General features: G+C 43.1%; 2 protein-coding genes across 2 annotated transcripts in view; one reads left to right on the top strand and one right to left on the bottom strand.

The window, feature by feature from the left end:
- Window positions 1–14,963: 14,963 nt before the first annotated feature.
- ica1 (islet cell autoantigen 1) lies at window positions 14,964–19,300 on the top strand (the record flags this gene model as incomplete). Its single annotated transcript, XM_080857619.1, has 13 exons — window positions 14,964–14,980; window positions 15,092–15,263; window positions 15,651–15,723; window positions 15,897–16,020; window positions 16,308–16,506; window positions 16,816–16,941; window positions 17,100–17,198; window positions 17,445–17,557; window positions 17,658–17,707; window positions 17,880–17,924; window positions 18,221–18,463; window positions 18,916–19,005; window positions 19,179–19,300. 13 exons carry the CDS (start codon window positions 14,964–14,966, stop codon window positions 19,298–19,300), a joined length of 1,473 nt encoding a protein of 490 aa, XP_080713745.1.
- A 2,538-nt stretch (window positions 19,301–21,838) lies between these two features.
- The window catches only part of LOC308380969 (glucocorticoid-induced transcript 1 protein-like), a gene marked incomplete at both ends in the record, with an annotated part of 16,940 nt that continues 10,872 nt past the window's right edge, over window positions 21,839–27,906 (bottom strand). The window contains 6 exons of the mRNA XM_080858450.1: window positions 21,839–22,073; window positions 22,543–22,663; window positions 23,761–23,989; window positions 24,334–24,462; window positions 25,324–25,467; window positions 27,586–27,675. Of these exons, the coding sequence (XP_080714576.1) occupies window positions 21,839–22,073; window positions 22,543–22,663; window positions 23,761–23,989; window positions 24,334–24,462; window positions 25,324–25,467; window positions 27,586–27,675 (948 nt within the window). The remainder of the gene's footprint in view (window positions 22,074–22,542; window positions 22,664–23,760; window positions 23,990–24,333; window positions 24,463–25,323; window positions 25,468–27,585; window positions 27,676–27,906) is intronic.

The following is a 27,906-nucleotide window of genomic DNA, read 5'->3' as shown; positions in this document are numbered from 1 at the left end:
TTTGTCTGTGGGGCAACGTTAAATGTTTCCATTATGAATGATAATTCATTTTCTATTCCCCAACCATCATTAAATATTTATATTCAAAGTCAAATGTTTTGGACTATAGACAGTTACTCAGGGGAAATGTTTCATTTTAGATACAAGTAACTGAAGGTATGATTCATATAATTACCAATCAGTCAAGGTCTTGGTTATTGTGTGTTGTATTGAATCGTATTGTATTGTAGTGTGTGTGTGTGTGTGTGTGTGTGTGTGTGTGTGTGTGTGTGTGTGTGTGTGTGTGTGTGTGTGTGTGTAATGGTGTAAGAGTTTTCCCCCACAGGCATTGGGGTAAGGAGTAGGTTATTTGCACTGATTATGTATTGGTTCCCTATGGAACTGTCTACAGAATTCAATTCAAACATGGCATCTCTTGCCATTCTGTGTTCTGATTTAAGCCCAGAAAATGTCAACAGTTTACTATAAATCAGCATACAGTTACAGAATATGCTACATTAATTGTGTGTGTACCCTCCAGACCATTAAGCACTAAACACCGTTGCTGGTGGGACAATAAGGTGACAATGTAGCCGCTGATAATAAATTAGACTAACATTTCAAAGATATGAACAATTAATCTTAAAATGCGTATCGATTTGCGTGTACGTTTGTTTTCAAGGAACCTACAGCGAGACTGATTACCCCACCATGCTTTAACTACTTCGAGATATCACCTCTTTGCCTGCCTCTTAAGTAAGTTTGTGTTGCTTGTGATGAATGGAGCAGGTGAAAGAGAGAGAAAAAGAGGGAGAGAGAGCGTTGGACAAAGAAGAAGAGTCTCCTGTATCAGCTCTAACCTTGAGAGTGCATGGGGATTGCTGCCGGTATTGTGCCACAGTGCCGACCCCCTCAGAGCACTGTTTAAAATGCAGCGCATCGTACACAGATCAATGCTTTCTCTCTGCTGTGACAGATTTCTCCAAAGAGTTCATATATCATGTGATACTGACGATACCGCAGGTCTGTTCATAGCACTGATGAGTGACTGGGTGAGTAACATTTGCAAGTCCAGTGGTGTTATCTCAAATGAAATATTTTAGGCACTTTATGTTGCAATACAAATACAAAATCCTCTTAATCTATATTTTAAAGAATTCAATGTTTCTCCTTGACCAATAAATAAACAGGTTATTTTATGCTTTAATTATCCTTTGATAGCTAACCTCTAAATGTAATTCTGGTAAATATTTTTGAAAATATTTGTTTTCCCCTTCAGAAACTTGCATCATGTACAATTACCTCTAAAAAAAAAAGTAGGATTTTAAAAGCATCTGATTTTAAAGCAGTTAATTTTGATTCATATTCAGCAGTATTGTCCTGTGTGTGTGCGTGTGTTGCAAAAGAGGCTCATGCAGTAATGGTGCTGCCATCTACTGGATTGTGTATCGCCATTCGAGTATATACTCATGGCTCGCAATTTCACATTTTCTGAAGAAAATTATCAAAATGAAAGAATACTAGCATATAATAAATGTAAGACTATTAGAATAATGTCACACCACAACATTACCAGCCCTGAAGGTCAGAGGACCCTCAGATCTTGCACCTGCAGTGCACTGTGGAAAGGTCAGATGATACTGTAGCATCGGAGCTCGGTTCCTTTGGTTTGGTTGGCCTCGAGCCTTGAGACTCGTCCCCTGAAGCACATTCAGCCGGAAACACTGATACAGAATGGCACACGCACACGCACACGCACACGCACACGCACACGCACACGCACACACACACACACACACACACACACACACACACACACACACACACACACACACACACACACACACACACACACACACACACACACACACACCATTTGTCTGGCTGTTCCTTCCGAAGCTGGTTCGAGCCCAGTCTCCTCGCGAGGCGTAGTTTCGAATCCCACTCATGACAGATAAACCCTTTCCTCATCTCACAGGTTACATTTTGGTCAGAGGGGTCAGAATAAATGGGGGCATCTGTATTTAGGACCAGCAAAACGAGGCTATATTTTGCACCTTTAAAACTGATATGTCCATTTTAAAGGATAAAAGCAGATTTGAAGGGTTTGCTTGTCTTGTGAGAGAGTTTATTTTAACAGAGTTCAACTCTATCTAGATAGCTTACTTTCTAAGTGAACACGAGGTAATGTGACATATAAAAAAAAGTTTGGAAAAGTGTGTTTGGTCGATTATTTCTCTTTTGTTACAATGCTAATTGGCATTGTATTTTATATTGTTGGAAAGCCTGTTTATTTACCTTTACAATGATGTCCAACTTGTAAGGATCATGAATTTGTGGGATGAGCCGCAAAGATGATTATGTTGGTAGCACCATAGGCGGAGCCACGGGTGTTCCAAAGGGTTCCGGGAACACCCAGTTTCATAGCTGGAACACCCCCCAAAAAAATTGCCGTCACCTGGCAACCGATTGTAAACGCAAGCTACGCTAGTGCGACATAGCCACGGCTTGAGGGCCAACAGGACTCAGGTTCTAGAATCGAAGATGTTCTCCCCTCAACAAGCAGGCCCACGACACCACCAAGTGAGCCCACAGCTACCCACACCATCTGAGAAGATTATGCAGCTAACGCTGCTGTAGATGAACCCAATACAGCTAGCTTGGGGATCCCAGATCTCTCTTCTGTAGACGAGCCTGCATGCCAGCCCAATCTGCAAGCTTTCCCTGTCACCAAAGCGGTCAGTGGAAAGAAAAGGAATTTTTCTACCAAGTGGTACAGTTGGTTGGAGTACAGTATTAAATTAGATGCAGTGTTTTGTCAGTCATGCCGTCACTTCAGCAGAAACGACAAGGCGGACAGGTTCACAAACACAGGAATGAGAGACCGGGGGCATCTCAGTCAGACCTGTATACACCACGAATTAAGTAAAGCTCAGTTGCAGCGCAAATATAGCAGCAAATACGTTACATTCTTAACCCAGCAGCGGTGTTGTTCAGATACTGATTAAATGGGTTTGTTAACCATGCGTAATAGTATGCGTAATAGTATGGCTCCATGTGTTCTTCATCTCTGGGCACTGCGTCCCTTTATGTTTTGCAGCGGTTGCATTTGTTCTCTGTTAAAATACATGGTTAATGTATTATTTTGGAGTTAATAAATTAAAAAAAAAAAACAGGAACACCAGTATTTTCTTGGGAACACCTAGTATTTTTTTTCTGGCTACGCCACTGAATTCACCATTTACTAACCGTCGCTATAAGGAGGCACTTAGCAACGTTACTTGGGTGCTCTGCCGTATCTCTTCCAATCTGTAAATGTTCGAGGTTGTGTCGATTTCGAGGTTTAAAGCGTTGTGCATAGTAATTTATTCGTATATGACTTATTACATTGTTAGTTACGAAGACCTGACAGAAGTCTCTTCCATTGTATTTGCTATCTTAATGCTGCGTTCACGAAAAACCGGTGGTGGGAAAGTTTCGACCACCGAGTGGTAGACTACACCTGAACGCCTGCTAAACGTGGAACATTTCCCAGGGAAAGTGGTTTTCTTCCTCCGATAAGTAGCCTAGGTTTGACGTCAATCGACATGGCAGCGTTTGTAGTAAAGGATAACAAATGTACATGCTGTGCGCACAAATACGTAACTTCATGCTGTATTAAGGTTGCAGACTACGCATTACCGCAGGTGATTGTGATGTTTAACGATATACTTAACGTAATGTTAGGCTAGCTAGTATGTTTGTTGTCAATATGTGAGGGCTCTCAACTTTGAAGTGGTATGTTACAAACGGAACTTTCTAAATTCCCAGCTAGCTCAATGTGCGATGTACACCGGAAATTACGCTTCCAATGCTCGCAAGGTATGATGGGAAATACGAGAAGAATGGGTACATCAGTCAGGATGGCCGAGCGGTCTAAGGCGCTGCGTTCAGGTCGCAGTCTCCCCTGGAGGCGTGGGTTCGAATCCCACTTCTGACAGACATTCCTTTTCGACTAATATTACCTGTGCTAGCAAGGATACTAAAACCCCTAAGGGGTAGCGTTTGTTGTTAACACATATCTTAAGGAGTCTAGTAGTGAGGATTACTCACTGTACAGCACTCACTGACTAATGTTATACCCCAAACTTCACTCCTGTCTTGGGTCTATGCCTATGTGATTTTGAAAAATAAACCGTTTTGCACCCTTAGAACGCCTGGCAGTTGGAGATGGTTGAGCAGTGTGTGAGTGTGCGTGTGTGAGTTTGTTCTACCTGCATCTCTGTCTTGTAGGCCTTCTCTGTAGAGAGTTGAGGGGTGTGTGTGTTTGTGCCTGCTCACGTGGCTGTGTGTGTCTGTGCGTGCATGCATGTCTATTGGTGTCTGTGCGTGTGCGAACGATTTTGGAATCCCTGCCGGACGAATTTTTTAGGTCTCGAAAAGAGGACATGTAAAAGAGGATATCTGATCACCCTACATTATAGCGACTTCATGCAGAGACTCTGGCTTAGGGGCCCCCTGAGCTCATGGCCCCCTGGCTGGGCCTTGACCCGTTAGGCCCGTTCGGTAATCAATCCATCCAATCAGATAACAGAGAGCGTTTGTAAGGTAGAAAGCTAGTTAAACACAAAAGGTGAAATTACTTCAGTACTTAAAGTTTTTTTCATAAAGCAGTGTATTAAATGTGTAGACCCCCTCGAAAACGAGATGGCGCATCTCAAGGGGCTATCCTTGTAATAAATAAATTAAAAATAAAAATAAATAAAAACACTCACCTTTTCAACAATTAGTAGAGTAGTACAATTGGTAGATTCCAACGATTCCTTGAAGCTGTATCAGACTTGCTTCACCTTTTGATTTACCAACATAATCAGGTCCAGTGTGACTTCGCCTTCAAGTATTCCGTGATTGGTCAATAGATTCGAAATGTTTACAAATTCGTCACATCGATTGGCACAAATGTTTCGATATTCGCGAACAGGATTGACAGAAGCCGAAACATTTGTCTGGCCGTTCCTTCAGAAGCTGGTTCGAGCCCAGTCTTCCCTTTATTTTCACAGTCACAGCTGCTGCCACGCCCCGTCATCTGATCGCAAATTTTGCCAATATAACTTTAAACTCTCAATAACCGTTGCTGCCACGCCCCCGTCCCCTGATCGCAAATATATATTTCCTTTGGAGGGGCAACTTCAGTTGAGGAGGGCAAACGGAAGCCCACTCCTGTGCACGTCCCTGACTATAGGTGTTTGTTTTTAACACTTCATTTTATTGTTTTTATTTCATGTATATACATATTTATTTTGTGTTTGTTTATTTTGTTTGTTTGTTTATTTTAGATAATTTAATGTCTTCTTTGCACTTGAGCTTGAGCTTGATAGTTACATGTATAAAGTTACATGTATATGGAAACACAACCACACACACACACACACACACAGATTTGTTATTTAAACTCATGAAACCTGTTCTGTCTTCTACTCCATCAGATTCCTGTCACTTCACACTGGATCGAAACACAGCACACACAAACCTCCACCTTTCTAAACGGAACAGGAGGGTGGAGTATAGAGATGAGGTGCATTCATATCCTGATCATCCAGAGAGATTTGATGAGTGGTTTCAGGTGCTGTGTAGAGAGGGTGTGTCTGGACGCTGCTACTGGGAGGTTGAGTGCAGTGACATTGTTGAAATAGCAGTCTCATATGAAAGCATTGATAGAATGATAGTAATGACAGTAGGTTTGGATTCAAATTATGAGTCCTGGAGGCTGCTTCTCAACAGCTCCAACACCAGATCCTCTTTCTGGCACAATAATAAACAGACCCTACTACCTGTAGTGGCCAGCTCCAGGATAGGAGTGTATGTGGATCACAGGGTAGGAACTCTGGCCTTCTACACTATCTCTCACACAATGACCCTCCTGCACAGAGTCCAGACCACATTCACTCACACACTCTACCCTGGGTTTGAGCTAGACATTGGATCGTCTGTGAGGCTGTTGTGACTGATATAACGATCAATGCTGTTATCACATCTCTACACAGCCATAAACACACCACATCTCATCACCACACATATAACACACCTCACACATAAGGATATGACCGCTGGGCCTGAGGGTCTCTGATCTTGGGGTGAACATCAGACCAAAGCCATTCACACATCTGTGGACCACAGCGATTACATTACTGCACCTCTGGACTTCTGCTGAGACTCATATCACCACACCACACATAAGACATTGTGTGAGGAATGCCTTGATGAGTCCAGTGCTTCACCTTCTGCCCCTCTTCTTTTCCTCTCCCTCCTGCCCCCCCAACCCCCCAGGGGTTTAGTCCAGCGGTGCAGATGGGAATTTTGAACTGGGGGGGGGACGCTAACATTTTTTAAACGTTATTTACTGATGATTGTTGCCTTACGTAGGGAGAGTGGTGGGGACGGATCAGGGTCACTATGAATCTGGGAGGGAAATGTCCCCCCCATCCCCAGTGCTATCTGCGCCCCTGTTTTTTTTTTTGTACATATGGCAGATGCAAGCTCTACTCTGAAGCTAATTAGGTTATGTTGACTATTTTGAGAATGTATTCATCAGATTTTTCAGAAAATAAACTGGTCTCTAATAAAATCCACTGTTCTTGCTGTAAGCCAAAGGCTTGCATACAAAATTCATGATAAGTTTTGGGTCTTATATAATGGTGCATGTAACATTTACATTTTCTTAAATAAAAAGCACACATGATTGCTACTATAGACTGTAGATCAAATAGAACATGTGAAAATGATAAAAGATTATTTGATGAGAATATCATAGGAAGACTTTTAAAGTTGATTTTTCATGGACAGTAAGTCTATGAGGAACAACACTTTCTTTCTCCCCATCAGGGCATGTGGCCGTGTGCATGCACTGTCTCTGTAGAGAACAGAACAGTCTACTGGACTGTAGAAGAGTCCATCTTAACCCAGATCACAATCTTGAGATGACCTTTCTTCTGGGCGAGAGCGGAGATTGTCACTGAGTAAGTGCAGGTGACTGGTGTCATGTGTAAAAAGAAGCTCGTGTGTGTCTAGACTTATGCCAAAAGAAGGTTAAACCTGGGATGTGATCATGTTGTGTAGGTGTTATCACAATCACGGTAGAGAGAACAGTCCAACCACGATTTCTCTCTCTCTTTCTCTCTTTTTTTTGTGTTGTAAAGTATTTCTTGTTTTTCTGTGTTCTTGTGATTTTTTTTCATAACCATGCTTAAATGGTAATTTCCCCTACTAGAATGTTATTGAAATTAAGTTAAAATAAAATAACATGTCTTGGTTTGAACCTTTAAACTCCTTTAAACTTTCCAAAATCACAAGTTCTTATTATCAGAACAGTTAATCCCAGGCCCGGGGTGGGTAATCGGGAGAATCGGGAGAATTCCCGATGGGCCGCTTCACTTCTGGGCCGGTCGAGAATTTAATTTGTAATTATTATTATTATTATTTATTTATTTATTTTTGTCACGTTAGTCCATCTTCTCTTAAAGTAGGCTACACACGTTGTGCATTATGACACAGCAGCCTCTGCATGGGTTTTACCATGCGAGGAAGTTCTCCCCTCCCGAATACAGTTGGTTGGGTCCATAGCACGTCTTTTCCAAAAAAGTTTTCTCAGATAGGCTAGGCCGGCCCTACCGCAACGATACGAGGCAGGGAGGATGGATGGGAGGTAAAGGCCAGGAGGGGCTGAAAAAAAGAAAATCTTTGGAGGAGGATGCTGCCAAATGCTGCCCTTACCGATTTATTTCCAAGAGGACAAACACAAGTGGCAACTGGTAAAGAGAGACATAGGCCTAATGATAAGCAACGTAACTATACGTTGTAGCGTTGGTTAATATCGTTGCAGCAGCATTGTCAACCTATTCGCAAGCAAAATATTAAATTAGCCTTTTTAGACCCAATATATGGCGATCCATAGATTCGCAAATATTATGCAAAAACTCAAACTTGATCTGTGTATGCAGTAAAATGACTCCTGCTAAAAATGATGAGCCCGAAATTTGCAATGAGGAGGCCATGATTACACGTACAGGTAGAGAGGATAACAGAGTAAACCATATGAATTCGATAACAGAGTAAACCATATGAATTCAAGGTATTTAATGTAAGAAAGAGCAGTATATGACAGTACTTGATGAAAGAAAAGAATGCCAGGGGAGATTTTAGATGATGAACCAGTAGCCTCATCTGATGCTGCCTTTGAGGTGAATGTCCATAATGTTGTTCTGGACACTGTGGCAGGTAGCATGGATAGGAGGATTTCAGAAAAAACTAAAAACTTTCCTGAAATAAAGATAAATGGGCTCCCTAACTCAGCACTCCAGGAAATCAGCAAATGTCTGCTTACGTTAGATGACAGAGCTACTGTTAGCACATTACAAACTGAGCTGTCTAGCTTGGCATACCATTGGGAGAGACTGAAAAGGTCCTTTCTTGAAGGTTATACTATCAGGGCATGTAGTGAGGTGGCACAGGAAAGTCAGGAGGATAGTGGCGGACTACCATATATGGAAGAATCAGAGATGGAGCTTGAAAGCAGGACCTGTTCCTCCTGCAAAACTGTGCCATTTGTGTCCACGTAATACTCTCACAGTACAACCTCCTCACAGATGCTTATCATGTCATTGGGTTAGCTTTGGACAAAGTTTCTGTTGACTTTGTCCATCACACAGATTTCAAGTGAGAGAAGCTTCTCAACCTTAACATTTGTGAAGAATAGGCTACGAAGCTCATTGAGTCCGGACAACTTGGAGGCTTTCATGTTAATGTGCACAGAGAAGGAAATCCTCATGTCTATAAGCAACGACACAGTTATACAGTAGATAAAGTGGCTGAAACCAGTGCATTGCTCAGGTGGTTACTGATGCTGTAGTGTAGATGCTGTTGGTGCTATTCGCAATGTAACTATACTGTACTGTGAGTTGAACTGTAAACATTAGTTCAATATGCCTCCTTGTTGAAGAGTTGGATATGTTTCAAATGCTTTATTCATTTATTTCTGCTTTTGTTAATTTATCAACCTATCCTTGTGGAATTGTGAAATATTTTTCATTAACTTCTTAGCTTGAATGGATTATTATTTAACCTTTACATTATTTGTTGAACCATGGTATTAATAAAAAAAACTACAGGATAGTAAGAGCTGAACTGTGGCTTCATTTATCCAATTTCCACTACCATGGAAAAAGTGGGCCGGTCTTGGGCCTGAAATTCCCGGGCTGAAAAGTGACCCCACTCCGGCCCTGGTTAATCCTGTACTATTGTTTAAAGAAAGGTTTAAACAGAAAACATGATTATTAAAAATCAGTTCATTTAACTTTTAATGAGATAACAGTTATGGATCCAGCTGTGCTGTAAATGTCAAGCAAATACAGTGCCCTCCACAAATATTGGCACCCCTAGTGAATATGAGCTAAACAGGCTATAAAAAAAATATTTTTATAGTCTTTGCTGTTACTTCTTTCTTTTTTCTGTCTTTGCTGTCTTTTTAAAGTCTTTGCTGTTAATCCTCTTGGTTTTTCACTCAAAATATTCACAAAAATCTTACCTTTTCATTGAAGTAAAATTATTAAAAAAAAAAAAAAAACATTGACATTAAATAAATATTTCCCCCCAAAACATGTGTGCCACAATCGACCAAACAGAAATGTCCAAACTTTTTTTGACGAGTTTAGTTGGAAGCGTCACTTAGCCCAAATATCCTTCCACGCTACAAATGAATGCGCCGTTTGTACCGGTACTAGTGTTTCTGCATGCAGCGGTCATGAGTGTTAGGATTAATAAAAGGATGCAGACTCTTGAGTCTTGACTTGGCTCTCTTTCTTCGAGGTGCAAAACATACTCGACAACATTGTACATCCGAGTGATTCGACGTTATTACTTTGGAGGTAAGTTACTGACAGCAACCATTGAATAAGTTGTTAAATTGACCATTTACCAACCGTCGCTATAATGAGGCACTAAATAACGTTGTGCTCTACTGTATCTCGTCCAATCTGTAAATGTTCGAGGTTGTGTCGAGTTCGAGTTTGAACGCGTTTTGCATTGTCATTAATGCGTATATGACTTATTACATTGTTAGTTACGAAGACCTGACAGAAGTCTCTTCCATGGTGTTTGCTATCTTAATGGTGCGTTCACGAAAAAACCGGTGGTGGGAAAGTTCCGACCACCGACTAGGAGACGCCTGCTTAGCGTGGAACATCCCCCTGGGAAACTGGGTTTTTAAGACCTCCGAGAAGGAGCCTAGGTTTGACGTCGCTCGACATGGCAACGTTTGTAGCGAACGAAAACATACTTTCTAAGTGAACACGAGGTAATGTGACATATAAAAACAGTTTGGAAATGTGTGCTGTTACAATGCTATTTGGCATTGTATTTTATATTGTTGGAAAGCATGGTTATTAACTTTACAATGATGTCCAACTTGTACAGAGAAATAATCGACCAAACACAAATTTACAAACTTTTTTTGTCGAGTTTAGTTGAAAGCGTAACTAAGCCCTAATATCCTTCCACGCTACAAATTAATGCGCCGTTTGTACTGGCACTTCTCTGTGTGTGTGCATGCAGCGGTCATGACTGCTAGTGTTAATACGAGGATGAGGTGGCACGCACGTCAGATTCTGACTTGGCTCTCTTTTCTTCGAGGTGCAAAACAGAGAGCATCTACTCCTTCACAGTGTACATCCGACTTTATTACTTTGGAGGTAAGTTACTGACTGTAACCATTGCATAAGTTGTGAAATTCACCATTTACTAACAGTCGCTATAATGAGGCACTTAGCAACGTTACTTGGTGCTCTGCCGTATCTCTTCCAATCTGTAAATGTTCGAGGTTTAAAGCGTTGTGCATTGTACTTTATTCGTATGACATATTACATTGTTAGTTACTAAGACCTGACAGAAGTCTCTGCCATTGTATTTGCTATCTTAATGGTGCGTTCACGAAAAACTGGTGGTGGGAAAGTTTTGACCACCGAGTGGTAGACTACACCTGAACGCCTGCTAAACGTGGAACATTTCCCAGGGAAAGTGGGTTTCTTCCTCCGATAAGTAGCCTAGGTTTGACGTCACTCGACATGGCAACGTTTGTAGTAAAGGATAACAAATTGAGATGCTCTGCGCACAAATACGTAACTTCATGCTGAATTAAGGTTGCAGACTACGCATTAGCGCAAGTTATTGTGGTGTTTAACGATATACTTAACGTAATGTTAGGCTAGCTAGTATGTTTGTTGTCAATATGTGAAGGCTCTCAACTTTGAAGTGGTATGTTACAAAAGGGAACTTTCTAAATTCCCAGCTAGCTCAATGTACGATGGGAATCTTTCACCGGAAATTACGCTTCCAATGCGCGCAAGGTATGATGGGAAATACGAGAAGAATGGGTACATCAGTCAGGATGGCCGAGCGGTCTAAGGCGCTGCGTTCAGGTCGCAGTCTCCCCTGGAGGCGTGGGTTCGAATCCCACTTCTGACAGACATCCTTTTCGACTAGTATTACCTGTTCTAGTAAAGATACTAAAACCCCTAAGCGGTAGCGTCTGTTGCTAACACATATCTCGAGGTCTCTGGGAGTGAGGATTAGTAAAGTTATACCCCAAACCTCACTCCCGTCCTTGGTCTATGCCTATGTGATTTTGAAAAAAGTGTTTTGCACCCGTCTGGCAATTTGGAGAGTGATAAGCAGTGAGTGAGTGTGCCAGTGAGTTTGTTCTACCTGCATCTCTGTCTTGTAGGCCTTCTCTGTGTTGAAAGTTGAGGGGTCTGTGTGTCTATGCTTGCTCGCGAGCCTGCGTGTGTCTGTGTGTGCGAGCCTACGTGCGGACAATTTTGGAATCCCTGCCGGATACATTTTTTTAAGGTCTCGAAAAGAAGACCTGTACAGGTAAAAGAAGACATCTGATCACCCTCCATCAGCGACTTAACACAGAGGCTCTGGCTTAGGGGCCCAGTAGGCCCGTACGGTAATCCATCCCTGGCATTACTGGAGAAACTCTAACTCAGAAAACAGAACACACACTTATCCACATACTTTTAGCGCATAGCATGATGGGAACCAACTCCGAGTAGCTTCAATTCTGTACATGGAACCCCACAACTCCTCGCACATTACACACTCCCAACAGGTTGTTCACCAAAAACCCAAGCACTCATCACAACGTGCTGTTGAACCGGCTGCTGTTGTTGAGAACACCCCTGCGGAGACTCGGTGGCTAAGGGCAACGGAACAGGGGTAGGTGGCAAAGCCCCAGTCTCTATGTCCCCTTCTGGATGAGCCAAGGGCCGGTAGGGTGCAAGCAATTCTCGGTGAAGTACTACCTCCCTGTTCTGTTTGACTATCCGCACCCTTTTACACAATGTCTGACATTCTTTCAATAAAAGTACATGAACCCATTGGCTTGTTAATTTAAGTGAAACCTGCTTCTTGCTCTCAGGACAGAAACCCACACCTGTGCTTCTCTCCCCGGCCGCAGGTGTCATAAGCTTACTTCAGAGCTTACCTGGCCAGCTTGTGCACCTCCTGCAGCCGTTCACGCAGGCTGTAGAGATGGTCCAAGCCAGGCCCACCTGGAGGCGGCCTGAACACTAAATCCACAGGGGTCTGGAGCTTGTGTCCTTAAATGACACGGAAGCTACACCTACACTGATTGCACGTTACAATATGCATGAATAGACATCAGTCACTTTCAATGTGTATTGTACCTTTCAACAACCTCAGGGACTGAATGGAACAGTCTAGTGTAACATCACCTGCTTTCTCTTAAGAACACATGGACTATCTATGTGTGTCTTCTGTAATATTTTTTGTTGTTCAGATGTATAAATGTGTTGCAGAAGCAAAGACTGAAAGCAACGACCATACAGCAGAGGCCAATGCATATTAAGGACTCTCAGTACAACGCTGTCCTGGAAGAAAACTTGCTTCCTCCTGCTCTGACAATTTTCCCCTACTCTGAGGAGTTTTTTTCCAGCAGGAGAATGCTCCATGCCACACAGCCAGGTCAGTGAAGGTGTGGATGAAGGACCACCAGATCAGGACACTGTCATAGCCAGCCCAATCCCCAGACCTTAATTCCATTGAAAACCTCTGGAATGTGATCAAGAGGAAGATGGATGGTTTTGAAGCCATTAAACTAAGAGCTGTCATAAAGTCACCCAACGGCAACGTGAAAGACAGGTGGAGAGCATGTCAAGACGCATGAAAGCTGTGATTATAAATCCATATTATTATTCCATCAAATATTGATTCCTGAACTCTTCCTTAGTTAAAACATTAGAATTGTGGTGTTTAAATTTAATATGAACTTGTTTTCTTTGTATTATTCGAGATCTGAAAAAAACTGCATCTAGTTTTTCTGAAAATAAATGCTCTAAATGACAATATTTGTATTTAAAATTTGGGACAAAATGTTATAAGTAGTTTATAGAATAAAACAAAAATGTTCATTTTACTCAAACACATACCAATAAATCATAAAACCAGAGAAACTGATTATTTTGAAGTTTCAACAACACCCCAAGGCACATAAAGTAATGCAGACAAATTCTGTTGACACATTGTATGCTTCACCTGTGATGAAGGCGAGGGGGACATGTGACACTTAGTCATAACTGTGTTTCCACCTTTCTAAATTAGCTTCACTGACAACCTTGACTGGTAGACATCCGCTTAGATATAGGCTACTCAGGTCTCCAGGGACTCGGACCATTTCCCGACCATTCTGCTGCACTCATCAGTTGCACATTATACTTTGCGATCTTTGAGAAGCGAGAACCTAAGCAAACAATCATCGTCATCACGTGTTACTATAAATGCTAAGTTAATTGGTTGCCTTATTTGCAAAATCACGGTAGTTATTCTGAGCCGTTCTTCCGTTTGCGATTGGATCTTCGTCTTATCAACCGAACGATATCAACCCAAATCGTGTTTTGCTGCGTTCCTCTGGAGGTGTGTCAGACGAGCCTGTGGTCATCGCTGTACTGCATGTGACGTCAGACATCACTCTACAACAAGGATCTCCCATTGACAGGAGCAGAATATACAGATTTATTTTACGCTACATTGCCGTGTCAGGGCTCATAACAAATATCTAATATTCAAAACACCTCAATGATATCAACAGTATACGGTAGGTCGCCTTTGATATTGTCATATGACTGATTCTATAGCAATACAACCCTTTCACTGTAACCTACAAGATTTCACTGGTTCGTTAGAAATGTAGGCTATTGTATTACGGAGAGCTGATTGTTGATTTTGGCGTGGTGTAGCCTACAAGGAAATCCGGATGTATTTGACCATCGGGCCTATATTGTTAGGTGAGCTCTGTGTAATGGATTCGCTTGCATGGTGTTTTCGAGGAGGATGCGGAAAGACTGCTCGTCTAATAACATCGGAGCAATAATAGCACAGCTTGATAAGTGAGAGTCGGATCACGCTATCGCCATCTGATTAAAGCCTTGGGCCCAGTCGACATATTATTATGTTATATATATTAGCCTAATCACTACCTCATTCATGCTGCGGCGACGGTCAACTAACAACTAAACTGAGGCATTTCACGTTTGGTAGGCTACACGTTCTGCAGTTTTTAATTTAATTGAATTTAAAATGCTAATTAATTTACTATAGGCTCGAAATTATTGAAGAAATTGTTTAGTATTGATGTGGTCCGAGTTTGGATGTGTTTATCCGTTGTTGCATACAGTAATATTACAGTAGCTAAATGTATAATTTTGCTGTCACTGTAGCTCTCGTGCTTTTAATACATTTCAGTTGGGCTACTTGTGTGATCAAATGCTGATTATGCAGGGCATTTTGAAAGATAGACACACTTAGAGTTATGAATGGCTTATTGAAGTAAGTCCTCTGATTTGCCTTGTTTGTTATGTTTGGTGTAACCCATCTGAAAGATTGCTGAACTTATGATGTACACGACCTTTCTCACTTACAGGCAATTCCCAGACATGGAGGGGGGAAGATAGTAAGTGTTGTCAGACAACTATCAACTAAACCGAGTTCCATGATCAGTGATCATAGTTTGTAATTACTACAATGATTATGATGATAATGAAAAGCGTTTGTTTGTTTTCAGCGGTTATTCGCGGGAGTATTTTGACCGCTTTGTTCAGAGCCAAGACTCATCTGTAGTCAACAAGTTCCAGCAGAAATACTGGAAAACCAAACAAACCCTCATCAAAGCTACAGGGAAGAAAGAGGATGAGCATGTTGTCGCATCAGATGCAGACCTGGACGCTAAACTTGAGGTTAGAATGAGGGGGCATTTTAAAACTCACCAATATGAGTTTCATGTCATGACTTTACATGCATTGTCTTGAAATTATGATATTAACTTCATTATGAATAACTGATATGAATGCTATATTTTCATACTCTTGTATTGCTATTATGCATTATGATGACAGTGTTTTAAGGTCAGAATTCAGATTTGGATAGGTTCAGAATCAGATAGGGACATCTACATCGTTCATCCTAGTAATCAGTACAGTTCATGAACCAGTAGAACTGTTGAGGTGAATGCATAGCAGGGACTCTGATGTCCGGAGCCTGAGTTCTGATCAGGGAAAACGGTGATGACGGGACTGCCCCTCTGTGGTGATGACGGGACTGCACCTCTGTGTTCCATTCCACAGGTGTTCCACTCTATCCAGAGAACATGCATGGAGCTTCTCAAGGTGATTGAGCAGTACCAGAGGAGAATCTGTAGTAAGTAGCTTGCTAGACGCGTCATGGTGTCTAACATCGGCCAATGCTGCTGGCTAATACACAGAAGCTGAACACAGTTTATGTTGAACATCAAGCTGGATGTATAGCATACCTTCTGTTGACACTGCTGAATGCTGAGTTGGGCACTTTTTTTATTTATTTTTTTATTGCAGTGCTGTCTCAGGAAGAGAATGAGCTGGGACGCTTCCTACGCTCACAGGGATCTCAGGACAAAACCAGGGCTGGGAAGATCATGCAGGCCACAGGGAAAGCTCTGTGTTTCTCGTCCCAGCAACGGTCAGTCACAGTCCTAGTTCCTGATCCACACAAGTCCCACTAGACACAGTAATACTTGGAATCATTTCAGTTACAAACATATAAGGACATTTTCCCTGTGTGCATCTTATCACATTCATAATACGTGATTTATGTTGAGTAGTGAGTAATTCAAGGAATGAAAGGTCAAAGATATTGCATCAGCAATGGGTGCTAAAGTTAAAGTAAATATTAAAGTGCTTTTCAAGTATGCAGGTTCTTTAACTGAGGCAAAGTAATCCAAACTGACTGTGCTTTTTGTTGTTTAGAATGGCACTACGGAGCCCACTGTGTCGCCTCTACCAGGAAGTGGAGACATTCCGATACCGGGCCATCTCAGACACATGGCTCACGGTGAACCGAATGGAGCAAACCAGAACCGAATATCGAGGAGCTCTGCTGTGGATGAAGGATGTATCCCAGGAGTTGGACCCTGACACACACAAACAGATGGAAAAGTTCCGGAAGGTACCATAGGCCTTCCTTAACCTTTATGAGTCATTGGCAGTGTTGTGGAGGAAATAGGAAATACACACCTAGAGGCATACAGTTTCACCAGTAGAGGGCGCCGAGTGAGCATTTTTTTCATTTTCCAGCTTTGTGTATAACATTGCAGACAGAATCTTTTCGCTTGTTTTTTTATTTCTTATTGCCTACTTGTGATTAAAGTGTCTACAACAATTTCACAAGAATTTTAGTGCTGTGTTGTTCTGTGCATCTGAAAATAAAAGACTTGAACTCGAACCACGAGTGCTGAATTTAACTGCGTTTTCTTAGGTCCAGGCACAGGTGCGACAAACCAAGACAGGTTTTGACAAACTGAAGAATGATGTCTGTCAGAAAGTGGATTTACTGGGAGCTAGTCGATGCAACCTCCTGTCCTATGTCTTAACAACGTACCAGGTGTGTGACAGACGCCGTGACCTGTTTGACGTATTGTACTTAATTTCGGTCACATTTTCCATTCATTCAGTAGGTGATGATAGATGCTGTTTTACAGAATAGGAAGATGTTTGTCTATTTCATTCAGCTGTTCATCATTCGTTCTGTTTGAACTACAGACCACTTTGTTGCACTCCTGGGAGAAAACCTCCCATACTATGGCAGCCATTCACGAGAGCTTCAAAGGCTGTCAGCATTATGAGTTCTCAACACTAAAGGTGAGTAAACATTGGCTTCTTCTTTGTGGTTTGTCTAGATTCGTGTATTTGAAGCTTATAGTTTGACTAGCTATTGTGAAGAGGTTTAGGACATGGAAACTATGATCATCTATGCATGCAAACATAATATACCGATGTTAAAAACATCTGCTCTTGAAGGTATAGGCTAGCTAAGCTCTATTAAGGCTTCCTGAGGCCTCAAGTCTCATGAGTAATGAAAAAGACTGATGCACGTCTTTCCGGAAGACTCTTCAGGACCCCATGGATAAGCTGTCCAATCACGGATCAAAGAAGAAAGGGAAGAAGAGAGCCAGAGCCAAGGCCGAGGAGGGGGGGGCCAATCAGACTGCAGAGGACCAGTGCGTCTTGTCAATCTGTGTTTTCATCAAGTAGTCTAATTGTTGTCAGATACTATTGAAAGTTCTCTAACTAGTTTTGGGCTGTTTCCTCCCCCCTCAGGCTTGTTTCGGTAGATGACGAGAATCATAATGGAGTCAAACGCCAAACAGGTACAGTCAGTCCTTACCAGAAATTATGCTCCGGATTAACAGGGTTTAATTAGCCTCACAGATGCATCCATGTGGAAACTTAGTAAGAACTTAGTGAGAACCATACCAATATCATACTGTCTATCATTCTGACTTTCGTCCTCCATAAATGTCTCATGTTTTATTTGTGCAGCTAAAAATTCCTATGATGATATATACGATAGTAAAGACATCTCAGGTAAACTATTTGCTGCCTTCACTGTTACTTGGAAATGGTACTTGCTGTAAACAAGCATGACAATGTACATGACAAATGACAAAATGCTGCATAAAACTTTTCAGCATGACCTTTGGCCTTTGGTATTGCAAGCCATACGTTAACACTTCAATTAGCTAGTCTTTCAGCTAGTTGCTCAACAAAAAATTCTGCTTTTGTGATACGATTTTATATTGCTACTTTGTTGAGGTTCTTTATATATATATATATATATATATATATATATTTATATATGTTATACCATGGTATTCTCACAGGTGTAGATGACCTGCTGTCTGACGCTCCGAATGACAGTATGGCCCTGCTGAACGAGATCCTCAACAGCGCCTCCCTGGAGGACAGCGACTTCTCCCGTGAGTGGAGGGAGGTGTTTGGTGAGGGGGAGCTGACCGACAGCCCTTCTAAAGAGGGACAGTCCCAGTCCGAGGACCCCCCCTCCTTCTTCCTCCCGTCCTACCTGCTGGACCAGAACATGAATGGCCTCCAGTCCTCTGCCTCAGGTCAGACGATGACTGGAAACATGCCTCGGTTGAGCGGCTGAAAAGGCATTAAAACGGAAGCAATGATTGTGTTGATGATTGGCATCTGACATTTGCTCTGTGTTTACGTAACTTACCGAACAAGTTCAGACCATTTATTCGATATATTTATTCTCGGTTGAGCGGCTGAAGGGCATGGAAACGGAGGCGATGATTGTTTTGCTGATTGGCAGCTGACATTTGGGGTGTTTTTACGTAACTTACCGAACAAGTTCAGAACATTTTTTAAATGTATTTATTATTGTATTTCACACAGTGGCTTTTCCAGCATGGTACTACATTTGAAGCTATTCTGTTATGTCACAGTGAGGTCTTGGCATAGGATTAAGTTAATGTCTCAGCTACTAAATCAAGCTTTTTTGCTGAGTTGAACTGCAAACATGTTCCTTGACCGCTGGGTCCTCCTTCTCCAGATTGGGCCACGGACATTCCACAGCCCGTCTCCACGGGAGCGGAACAATCACCTGGAGCCAATCAGAACTTCTCCAGGCCAGCAGTGAGAGGTAACCCCTCGCCATATGTAAAACATTGCAATTAGTATCACAAGAGAGAACTCCAAGCCTTTAAAATGAAGGCCCATTTAAGCCTAAGTAATTGAACATACATTCCAGATGTGCTAAAAAAAGACTCAATACAGTTTGTTGTTTCACTCTGGCTTTATACGCTTAATTTACAGAAATGCCTGAAAGCTCCAAGGACCTCTCAGCCTGGTTCAACCTCTTTGCTGATCTGGACCCACTTGCAAACCCAGATGCAATCGGGAGAACAGACAAGGATCATGAGCTGCTAAACGCTTAGCTGCTTCCTCACAAGGCTCTGGCGTACTGATTAGTCAGTCTGTATTAAGGTGCCATACATGAACGATAACCCTTGTCAAGACAAACTTAACCCAACACTGCTGTTTCCTAGATGTTCGAAGACATTGTTTTTGTGTGTTCAAGTGATCGATAAGACGAGAGAGTGCAGGTGTTGTGATCAACCAAAGGATGATCCTGTTCTGCTAAATGAAATGTTGACTGTCTCTTGTGTCTTGTTTCTTTGTGCCATTTCTCTTGTTTCTACTTAAAGGTATGCAGGATGTAGTCTCAAGCCATCATTATTTAAAGACAGTTGATAATTAAATGATTTAAGTCAATTTTGTTTGTGTTCTAGATGTACTGCATGCCTGATGTTATAGTTCACATTTAAATTCTATTTGAGACACTGAGATTTATTGCGCAACACTGAACGGTGTCCGATATCTTGCAAACTATACTATCCTGCAAACATAGATGTAGTCAGCACATGTACAGTGTGCCCTGTCTGTGGGATAACATCCATGTTTGACTGGAACTTACTGAGCTGGCAGCAACCTCCTGGACATGATCCGCCAGTCAGCCCACTCCTTTGACCACTATATATTCTTCCAGTTGCTCCGGGGGGGACACTGACAAACAGAGCCATATGTGTGTAATTATGGGGTTTATGGACTAAATAAGCCCATCATCAAATAGTTTAAACCCACTTTGTTTTTAAACTTGAACAAAGCTAAATGATTTAAACAGCTGCTGTGCTATATATGTACTGTATGCCTTAAAGTTGTGACTGATGGCTTGACCAAATACGAGTTGGATACATTAAATTCACTGACTGAAAATGGATTTGAGTTAGGCTCTCTTTCATCAGTTTAGCAGGAGCTTGTGTAAGTGTCGTTAACTAAGCAGATTACTCATGGATGGTCAATTTATATTGACAAATAACCACATATTTTTATTGCTGTCTATGTGCAATACTCTACTGTCATAACCAATCATTGTGAGACTGTTTGTGCATGTCATCAAAGATTGTATGAAATGGTAATAAATAAAGTTATGAAACAGTTTGGCAGCTATCAACCTGATACAGTATGTAGTAGTAGTAGCAATAGTGTTGTAAATAAAATATCTCTTAGCTTCTTAAAGTAGTACCCTGGTAGCCATATACCAAGAATATAAAATGTTTGGAGGACACAGCATAAAAGGAAACAGTTTCTGCTCATTCCTTTATTTATATATATAAAAAAGATTCCACAGCTACTGTGTGGAAAGGTACATTGCAACTTTTCGCAATCTCTTATAACACACAATTAACACATACAAAGATTTGAGAAGCTGAAAACTTACAAAAGGTGAAAAATAAATAATGTTCCCAGCCCGAAACAGCTTCCCATATTAAGTAATAGCATTGGTCCAGTTGGGTTGATTTGGTTGCTCTGGCTTTATTTGACTCTCGTATTATTTCAGTGACGCGTAATTGTCCAAGCTAAGGTGAACATAACTGTGCACTCTGATTATCAGATTACATTTTTGTTTAGAGTAACTTTGTAATGTTACTTTAAGGGAGAGTCATTTGTTTAAGTGAAAAGCTCACTGTTTACCGAAGAGTCTTTTTTTTTGTGGCATCGGTCTGATATAAAATAGCATTTAATGGGTCCTCAGATGCTGGCAAGCATCCAGACATCCACTTGGCGCTCTATCTAGTGACTATGAGCCTCGTTACTTGCTCACAAACATCCTTTCGTCAACTTTACGATACAGACATCAGTGGGGCTACTGTATTAGTAGAGCTCATCCTTTGAGTCAACTTCACACGAAGTATTCACTCCTGGATGACTAATGTGTTAGACAATCAAACTCAACTCTATAATCTGTTTTTAGTCAAAACATTTGGCAAAGTATTGGAATCATATTATAGCAAATCTTATGCTGAAAGTGGAAAACGTGCTATGACTCATATGCTACATCAGGAGTCTGTACCCTAGAGTGCAGCGGTTGGGATTGTGATCAGCTGAAGATGTTCGGCTCGTAGTACTTCCGTCGGGACAAACCCTGAAATCTAATGAAGAGACATTGTACTATGGTAGTTCATGGGGAAAAGGCACTAGGTGAAGTATTTTCCAGTGTACTTGCAGACACAGTGGATCCAACCCACTATGATATCCATTCCAGAGAACCTGAGGACACATGTCATAGCATGGAGCAGGATAGCGTGCTACAACACTGCTAGCATTGTAGCACCCGAAACTCAGTAACACCCATGCATCTGTACACTCTATTCTGGGTCCTGCAGAGCCACAGAGTTCTAAACTAGAAAAATACACTATATGACATCTCCATACGAAAATCTTACACACACGTCAACATATTGGAGTTTTGACACAGGAAGAAAACTACTTTAAATTGTGATTAGCAATACACGTGCCTCTCTCTAATCCCATCCCTCTTTGAGGTTCTATATTTTTCAAATTGCAGTTTTTTTTGGAGGTGACCCTGATGTTTGGCTGAAGATGAGGCAATGTTCGGTGTGAGGAGTAGTGTGTTAGCGGGTCCCTGGGCCCGATGGAAGTGCTCTGTCCCCTGAGGAGGAGGAGGAGGAGGAGGAGGAGGTGGAGCCGGAGACGTGGTCGGCTGTGTGGGGCCCTACTGCTGCTGCAGCTAGCCTGGAGGACCGGAGGGCCGAGCAGGGCATCTTCACGGGGCAGAAGGCCGAGCCGGTGGGGATGAAGTTCACCTTGTTTTTATCAGGGCAGGAGAAGAGAGGGAAGCCACTGGATCTGCAAAGAGGACAGTGGGAGAGTCAAATCATCGGAAAGGAAATTATGCACTGTATTCCCAACTGAGCAGCAAGACTTTCTGTTATCCTTTCATTAATTCATATATGTAGGCCTATTTTTTTCTGGGAGGGGGGGGGGGGGGGGGGGAGTTCAAATATTTACATGCATGTTATTTACATAATAGAACCCCCCCCTTAGAACTTCCCCACAACGTTCTGTAACTAGCTCCTCTCACCCCTTACATGTATTAAGTCATTTTCCAGTCTTTTTTTATTACATGAAGACATAAAGTATTTACAGTTCTGTCTCATTGGTGTGTGTGTGTATGTGTGTGTGTGTGTGTGTGTGTGTGTATGTGTGTATGTGTCTGTCTGTGTGTGTGTGTGTGAGAAAGAGAGATACTGTGGTTCAGGGGTATGCTAAAAATGAAGCAGTTCGAGACAGGAGGCACAGGAGGGGAATGACTTACATCGTCTCCTCAAACACCTTGACCTTCTCGCACCCCTCGGGAGGCTCGCGTTTGAACATGAAGCTGTTGTTAGGCTTGGGAGATGTCGCATACTTGGGCAGAGGTGAGCCACTCCCGCTATCTGTTAGTGGAAAAAAAAAGCAGAAGCGCGGCATGTTAGCATGAGGTATGCTGTGATCTGCAGAAGCCTAACAATTAGCTGCTTCTCTCTCCAACATAAGAATGCAATTTTATCTGATCGTTGGAAGTCGAGCAGAACTCTATCGCAAACATCTTATGCATGCTGGAATGAAAAACGCTCCTCCGAAATCGTCAGGTCGATCAGTAACCCCGCGGATATGGAATGTTTTCTTTTCTTCTAGACTGTACATTTCTATTTGATGCACCACAGGTACAGAGAGAAAAGAACTGGAACTATTTGCCATGAGGAAGTTGTAGATGTTTGCCTCGGGTTGGTACACACTACTTTGTGAGATCAAGTCACATCATGAAAAGCATTAAAGACAAGGGAACCCAAAAGTATTTGCACAATGCGTTAGTGTTTATGTTGTGATGGGGGAAACCAAACCAAGTACTGAGGTATGTTGAGCATTCTGAAGCTCCCGTCACAAGGATTGCAGCCATGTAACATGCATCCAGATGTAGACACAACTTTCACTAATGTTGAAACCTTTTATTTTATTTCATGTGATCCACAAGTCCAACAGCCAATTAAAGACTACATGAAATGGTGTGTGAATCCTGAACTTTACTGGCAAGTTGGAAGCTTTTGTTATCTTTGCAAAAAAAAAAACTACTGTCAAGAAGATACATTTTGACTCCATACATCAACTCAGTCTGACCCTGATGCATCATTACATTGCTTGTCTTGTCTTGAGGAACGTGGCGGTGCTTACAGGAGCAGAGAAGGCAGCTGTATGGGCTGAATGTGGAGGAACGTGGCGGTGCTTACAGGAGCAGAGAAGGCAGCTGTATGGGCTGAATGTGGAGGAACGTGGCGGTGCTTACAGGAGCAGAGAAGGCAGCTGTATGGGCTGAATGTGGAGGAACGTGGCGGTGCTTACAGGAGCAGAGAAGGCAGCTGTATGGGCTGAATGTGGAGGAACGTGGCGGTGCTCACAGGAGCACAGAAGGCAGCTGCATGGGCTGAATGTGGAGGAACGTGTCGGTGCTTACAGGAGCACAGAAGGCAGCTGAATGGGCTGAATGTGACAATACCTTTGTCCTGGTCCTCCAGGAGCCACGGGCTGCTGGTCTGGGAGTCGAGGGGCCCGTCGAGGGGCCCGGTGGGGGAAGGCGAAGGGGTGTGGCGGCACCGCGGGCTGGAGCAGCAGCTGGGGGCGGCCTGGGCGTCTGCACTCCGTCTGCTGCCGCGGCTGCTGCTGCTGCTGTTGTCATGGCAATGCAGAGGGAAAGGGGCCCTTCGCCCATCTTGAACCTCCAACAGCTGGTGAAGGTAGGACAGGGGCAGAGAGAGGGGCGCGGAGAGGGGGGCAGGACAGGGCAGAAGATGATGGGAAGACAAGAGTGTCAGTTTACGGTCGGGTGGACAGTCTAGATACAGGGTGTTTTCATGTGTGTGTGTGTGTGTGTGTGTCTGTGTGTGTGTGTGTGTGTGTGTGTGTGTGTGTGTGTTACTGAACAGTGTGTCCTGTGTCTGAACATATCAGATTGTGCAACCTAAATCAGTGAGTATAGTATAGGCTCTGGAGAGAATGTTTCAGGGAGAGTGACACAGGGAGCACCAGCAGAAAGTGCTGGAGACAGATAAAGAGGCAGACGGCAAAGTACCTTCAAGTCGTCCCGTTCCCACTCGTCATTGATGAAGACGTTCTCCAGCTCATGGTTGATGCCCTCTGTGTAACTAGGTGCTCTGCATGCCAGGGACTTCAAGGCAGTAGAAGGAGCTGGTGCCTTTGTCTGAGACGAACCAAAAGAGCAACAACAACAACAACAACAACAACAACAACAAACACATGCATCAGAGTCACAACAAACACATGTCAAACTCAGACTCACTGATGTCTAGCCCCAGCACAGAATATCCCCCCAGCACAGAATATCCATCTAATACCACTCTACAGCTCTTAGAGGACAAATAAAAAGTATTATTATTACGACAATATTTCCAGATAAGTGGCATTATTGAAGCCACACAGAAGCCCCACAGGCTAGAAGGCAACAGGTTGAGACTCATGTCTCAAACCTAATATGTCTGTGTGTGTGTGTGTGTGTACATGTCTTTGTGTCTGTGAGTGTGTGTGTCTCTCACACCCAGTGTGCGTTGCTTATGTGTCTGTATGTCATTAACTAAACAATTTATAATGCTAATCCCTTTCCATGCCTGTGCCTCGTAACACAATTACACCCCCAAAGCGCTTTCAAAGAATGCGTAAACTTCAGGGGAGAAAACCGCACGCTTCACAGCACTCATAAAGAGGCCTCCGTGACAAATGAGGGTCAGACATGAACTTCAACTGTCCCTGTGTTGTGTGTGTGTGTGTGTGGGTGTCTGGGTGTGTGTGTGTGGGTGTGTGTGTGTGTGTGTGGGTGTGTGTGGGTGTGTGTGTGTGGGTGTATGTGTGGGTGTGTGTGGGTGTGTGTGTGGGTGTGTGTGTGTGTGTGTGAGAAAGAGAGACTCCATTGTGTGGTATGACACCAGTGTCGCTAAGTAGTCGCATCCTGTGCCTACTAAATGTCTGTTGTGTGCGAACATACTGCAGACAGGCTACGTTGTGTCCAGGTCTTTGCATGAGTACACGTGTGGGTGCGACAACTCACCTGTGCCAGGCTGCCTGCGTTAGATGGCCCCTGCCCCTGCCCTGGCTCCTTCTCCCTCTCTCTCTCTCTTTCTTTCTCTCTCTCCTTCTCCCGGCAAGGCCTGACCCCCTGTTTCTTCAGCTGTTGCCTGAGCTTAGCGATCTGCTGAGAGAGACAGAGAGAGCAGAGAGGAAAAGAAAAGTGTGATTCCAGTTGCAGAGCAAGCTGCAGTCAGTTTACTCCAATGGAAAGATCAGTTGCTCCAATGGAAAGATCAGTTTACTCCAATGGAAAGATCAGTTACTCCAATGGAAAGATCAGTTACTCCAATGGAAAGATCAGTTTACTCCAATGGAAAGATCAGTTGCTCCAATGGAAAGTTCCCCCAGAACAGAGCCGAGCAGGGCAGTGATCGGTCATCTGTCAAGCACGGCTCTGAGAACTCTAACCGACAAAAATGTCGATGTTGCGTGATCGTTGGAATGCTCTGTGACTATGTACACCCCGTGTGCAAACCATCCAAATTAGATGCAAATGTAATGTCAACACTGATACTGACTGGCCGTATGTGTTTTTACGACTGAGCAAGACACACTGTCGTCTCTCGGAGCTGCCTTCCTCTAAAACAAACAGGCATGACCTGTCTTTGTACACTTCTCCCACCTGCATTTAGAAAAAAATGCATTTTAATAACACCACTGAAACACGCCCGCACGCCAAATGTCATTTAACATGCTGTAGGCTGTAGGGCATAAATACTGCACGTTGCCTTCCCACTCTTGAATCATCGCGTTCACCAGGCCAGCACACGATCTCATCGTCAGCAGGTTGCTCTTCGTGGCCTTCTGAAGAAATGAACAGACTGTCCTGTGTGTCCTCAAACAAGGGGAGAAGGAGGGATGTGTTGCAGCCGAGTTTGCACCTTACACCTCGGCAAGCGCGAGGCAATCAGCTGACCATATCGCATTGTTGCTCCACATGGCGAAAAAAAAATGTAATGTCTGTGTGCCACTCTGTACTTTGCTGCTCTTGAACAGAAGCCAGGCATGGGATAAAAGCCACCTTGTGCAATTAAGTTGTTCACTGGATCTTGTTTTGAAGAACAGATAATGTTATCATATCCCTTCCTGAGAGTCGTGTGGGTGGGTGTGTGTGTGTGTGTGTGTGTGTTTCTGAAAGAGTGTGTGTGTCTGTGTGTTTCTGTGTGTTTTTGTGTATTTCTGAAAGAGTGTATGTGTGTGTGTGTGTGTGTGTCTGTGTGTATCTGAAAGAGTTTGTGTTTGTGTGTGTGTGTGTGTGTGTGAAAGAGTGGGTGTGTGTGAAAGAGTGTGAGTGTGTGTGTGTGTGTGTGAAAGAGTGTGTGTGTGTGTGTGTGTGTGTGTGTGTGTGTGTGAAAGAGTGTGTGTGTGTGTGTCAGTTAACTGACCTGACAGGGAACAATAGCGTGGTTATTTAGTGCAGGCGTGCAGCATGAGGAGACAGAGACACTGAAACTAGAAATCAAGTGGGAGGATGGCGAGAAAGAAACATGGGCTACAAAACCCTGCGAGGCCAAAGTGTACAGCGTTCTTGCACACAAACACCCACACACACACACACAGAATCATCTTGAAATCTGCCGTGCTGGCCCCTGTGCTACTATCTCGATCACATCAGACCGCCCTTCCTTGCCTCAGAGCCATGAGGCAACGGGGAGCGGAACATTTTTCCGTGCAGATGGGGAGCTACGGTAAGGCATTCCAAAGGTTCAATTTGGGAGCCACATCTACTCCTCCTCGTCCCTTGGGGGACCTGGGAGTTGGCTGTAGCTCTGAGGTGTTTAAAGGAGGACAGGCTTAGCGTCTGTGTGTGTGGGTTGGGTAAGGTGTGTTAGTTAGGTAGGTTTGTATTGAGAGAAGGTTTGTGGGGCAGTATTTATATGTGTGTGTGTGTGTGTGTGTGTGTGTGTGTGTGTGTGTAATGCAGTGTGAGTGTGTGTGTGTGTGTGTGTGTGTGTGTGTGTGTGTGTGTGTGTGTGTGTGTGTGTGTGTGTGAGCACAGTATGTGTGCAGTGGATGGAGTTTGTGAGTTCAGCTTCACATTTGTGTGGTGAGGGGGGTTAGACTTCTGAGGTAAGGTGTGTTTGTAAGTAGACTTCTGAGGTAAGGTGTGTTTGTCTGTGGTATGAGAGGTGTATGCAGTGTATCGAGGTGTGTGTTTGTTGTGTGTGACAGGTGTGGAGTGATTAAAAGGTTAGATTAGAGGTGTGTGTGTGTGTGTGTGTGTGTGTGTGTGTGTGTGTACCTCTCTGAGATGATCTGCACTACCCCAAGATGCTGAGCGCTGATGCACACATGCCAGATCTCCTCTGTCTTCTCCCCACAACCAGGATGTCTAGAACACACACACACACACACACGCACACACACACACACACACAAACACACAATAAATACACAAATCACATTTCTAATACAAGGCCCAAATGTTGCAAATAAACAATAATTAGTATGCTTTCAAACTACTTTGGCATTGACATTTGACATTCACACAAAATAGCAAACACAACAACTGTCCACTCACAAACATGCAAATCCACTACAACCAGTACGAGCGTGAGCTCAC

Source organism: Sprattus sprattus (genome assembly GCF_963457725.1).
Source record: "Sprattus sprattus genome assembly, chromosome: 19".
Taxonomy (NCBI): domain Eukaryota; kingdom Metazoa; phylum Chordata; class Actinopteri; order Clupeiformes; family Clupeidae; genus Sprattus; species Sprattus sprattus.
This window is presented reverse-complemented; position numbering and strand designations above follow the sequence as displayed.